The 3,117-nt window shown below is 42.9% G+C and overlaps 1 protein-coding gene across 2 annotated transcripts in view; it reads left to right on the forward strand.

The window, feature by feature from the left end:
* Nucleotides 1-806: 806 nt before the first annotated feature.
* ephx2 (epoxide hydrolase 2, cytoplasmic) overlaps nt 807-3,117 on the forward strand; it is a 9,336-nt gene continuing 7,025 nt past the window's right edge. Inside the window, exons 1-5 of one of the 2 annotated variants that reach the window (XM_015035774.1) lie at nt 811-1,024; nt 2,230-2,308; nt 2,376-2,538; nt 2,620-2,810; nt 2,886-3,008. In XM_015035774.1, coding sequence (XP_014891260.1) covers nt 921-1,024; nt 2,230-2,308; nt 2,376-2,538; nt 2,620-2,810; nt 2,886-3,008 — 660 coding nt within the window. In that variant the 5' untranslated portion in view covers nt 811-920. Of the gene's footprint in view, nt 1,025-2,229; nt 2,309-2,375; nt 2,539-2,619; nt 3,009-3,117 lie in introns of both variants that reach the window. The other variant, XM_015035772.1, reaches the window with a different exon arrangement.

Raw genomic sequence — 3,117 nt, forward strand, 5'->3', positions numbered from 1 at the left:
ATGGCAGTAGGTTTTCAACAGAAAGTCTGAAACAGAAAAGAATCAGTGCTGCAACGTCCTAGTCAAAGTCCAGCCGACCTCAGCCTGTTTAAAATGCTGTGGTGGATCCCAAAGGAAACTGCAGAAACAAATGTCTGCTGACCTCAGTAAACTCAAAAAAGAGGTGGCAAAAATTTTTCCACAGCAACTTGAGGGGCTGAAAAAGTAAACCTGAGAGTTTCTGCTGGGGCTCGACAGCAGATGGATAAGGGGGGTGGGCTTTGTTTGTACCAAAAACTCCTAAACATGAAATAAAACTAAGTTACTCTGGAGCTCCGACTGTTTTCTGCAGCCATAAACTTGTTTCGGGTAATATTTTGGCTCTTGCTGACAGATCATAGCCGTCCATTAACAGTAGGCGCAAAGTGCAGATGTCCAGAACTTTGTGTCACCAGAACCAGTCCAGTACAAAGCGGTTCTGGGCAGAACAAGCCGCCCTTCTGACTTCCTAGAAATCATAACCTACCAGACATTTACCACAGGTACAACAAATCAGAAGAACAATTTCAAAAATAAGAATATGTTGCAGAGTTTTAAAAAGAAAATGTATTAAAAATGTCCTAAATATGTTTTGTAAATAAACTGCATCATTTCCTGTTTCAGGGATCTAGGTTTAGTTTTTATAGACATTATTATACACGTTTGTGTTTCCACCATGGAGATTTTGTTGTTACAAAAAGAACGGGTAGAATAATTGAAATAACAAAAGGTTTAGAGCAGCGGTGGCCTGTGTGAACAAGCCTCATGTGAGCCAAGCATGAGTGAGCATTCCCAGTGGGCGGAGCAGCAGCGTCAGTGCGTACAAAGGGCAACTCTCGAAACATAACAACCCTCACTGCTGCAGCCGCACACAAATCAACAGCCTGCAGCTTCCAGGTCCGATGGCGGGGAAGAAAGCGGTTCTGTTCAACTTCTGGGGCGTCGTTGTTCCGTCACGACCCACCGGTGTTTTCCACAAACTGGAGGAGCTGCACAGTCTGCCGCGGTGAGAGGCTCCCATTACACCACAGCCGACCGCACTGTAAAACAGGAACCTGAGGAATTCAGTCTGATCCAGTTGGAAATAAAAACATTTGAATTATTATTAGACGCATGAGCCAGACCAGGATCACTGCAAACATTACCAGATAGTCGTGCAACACACTCAAGATTAAGAATTTTAGCTTAAATCCAAATTAAAATAATGTTTATTCACTTTGTAAAGATGTCTGTACATTAAACAGTTACTACAGATAATAGTTAACATATTAACTGAGTTAATTCAGGTGGGGGGAAAGATCGTGGTGAGCAAGGTTTGAGATTTTAGACCTAAATGGTGAATTTTAATAATGGGCTACCAGAGAAGTGTCAAAATGTATCTTAATTATGAATGAATTTGCAGAAAGTAGAACTTGGCCATCATCCACTATGTTTCATTCAGTGAAACCAGTTAAACAAAGTCATGTTTTTAGACTGTGGGAGGAAAGTGGGAGTATCTGGAGAGAAACCATAACAGGAAGAACATCCAGAGGGAATCAGTACTTCTGAAAAATGCATCAGAAAGTATAAATACAGTGAAATGTTTATATTAAGCAATAACTGTAATAATTTATGAAGAAAGCCAAAACACCAGAACTGGTTTCCCAGGTTTAGCGCTCACACCCTGTACTTTTAATCAATCAATCTTTTATCTATACAGCCGGTTTCTCCTCCACTGCAGATCAAAGTACATCACCAAACCAAACATATAAAAATATAAACCAAGGAAATCAAACCACAAGAGCCGCTGCAGCTTCACATATTAGATAAAAATAAAACAAAGTCTTGAGTTTTGATTTAAACAAAGTTCAGTTATAGACGAAGGTCTGAGGACTCCAGATAATCAGTCAATAAATGATCGATTACCTGCAGATCAGCGTCTGTGGAACCGTCAGTAAACAATGACTGACCTCAAAAACCTGCTTCAGTAGAAAAACTGAGTAACTTGGATAAACAGACGGATCCAGACTTTGGCATTATTATTCCAGGTGTGAATAATCAATCAATCAATCAATCATTCTGGTTTTCTGGAGTCTCAAAGTTTGAAACATTTTCAGACGGTGGTTGACTTTAGATCAGAACATGGTGCGTAAGTAAATTCTCATGTTTTGCTCACGTTTACAGGTCATTTGGAGTCATTAAATCCAGATCATATTTTATCTGTTTTCTCAGAGGTTTTCTGTCCAATGTGGCGTCTCAAAATAAAGGAGCTTTGATTCAGGCAGAAAAGGGCAAAATGACTCTAAATCAGGTGGGTCCGCATGTTTCCTGCTCGTCATTTATTTACCGAGTCAGTACATAAATGTGTGTGTTTGCAGATGATCCCGGCTTTTCAAGCTGAATGTGCCAAACAAGCTGAGGTCAGAGGCCTGGCGCTGCCGTCTGATTGGTGTGTCAGCTGTCTGCTGGAGGAGGTCAGAAAGGCCATGATGGACGTCCAAGATATTGTGCTGAAAACGTCTGCAAGTCTGCGTTACCACGGTAACATGCTGAACACAGCTGCTTCTCATGCAGTTTGTCATTTTGAACCTCAGAGTTTTTACTCTAAACTTTGATTTAAAGGAGTACTGACCGCAGTCCTGGCCAATCACTGGCTGGACGACAGCGCCTCCGGAGACGACCCGGCTCGGCTCCTCTGTCTCCTGGGTAGCAACTTTAACCTGGTCCTCCAGTCCTGCCATTCAGGTCACAGAGTGCCAGAGTTCGCCATGTTCAACTCTGCTTTGGACCAGCTGGGGATCCCCTCACAGCAGGTGGGAGATATCCCTTTAAGAGAGACGCAACAGCTGATTCCTGACCCAGGAGCTGAACCCATCCAACCGTTTCAGGCTCTGTGGCTCGATGTGGACGAGGAGAGTGTGAAGGCAGCAGAGACGGCAGGGATGAAGGCCGTCCTGGTGGACAACCTGGAGGCTGCTCTGCACAAACTGTCCGACTTCACTGGAGTTCAGGTTCAGATAACCAGTTAATCACTTATCACTTAAACTGTTAAACTGTTAAAGGGTTAACCAGTTAAACAGTTAATCTGTGCCAGAAGCTCCCATCCATCCCAAGTCATTG

This window comes from Poecilia latipinna, unplaced genomic scaffold (genome assembly GCF_001443285.1).
Source record: "Poecilia latipinna isolate Pla-1442-1.1 unplaced genomic scaffold, P_latipinna-1.0 Scaffold348, whole genome shotgun sequence".
Lineage (NCBI taxonomy): Eukaryota > Metazoa > Chordata > Actinopteri > Cyprinodontiformes > Poeciliidae > Poecilia > Poecilia latipinna.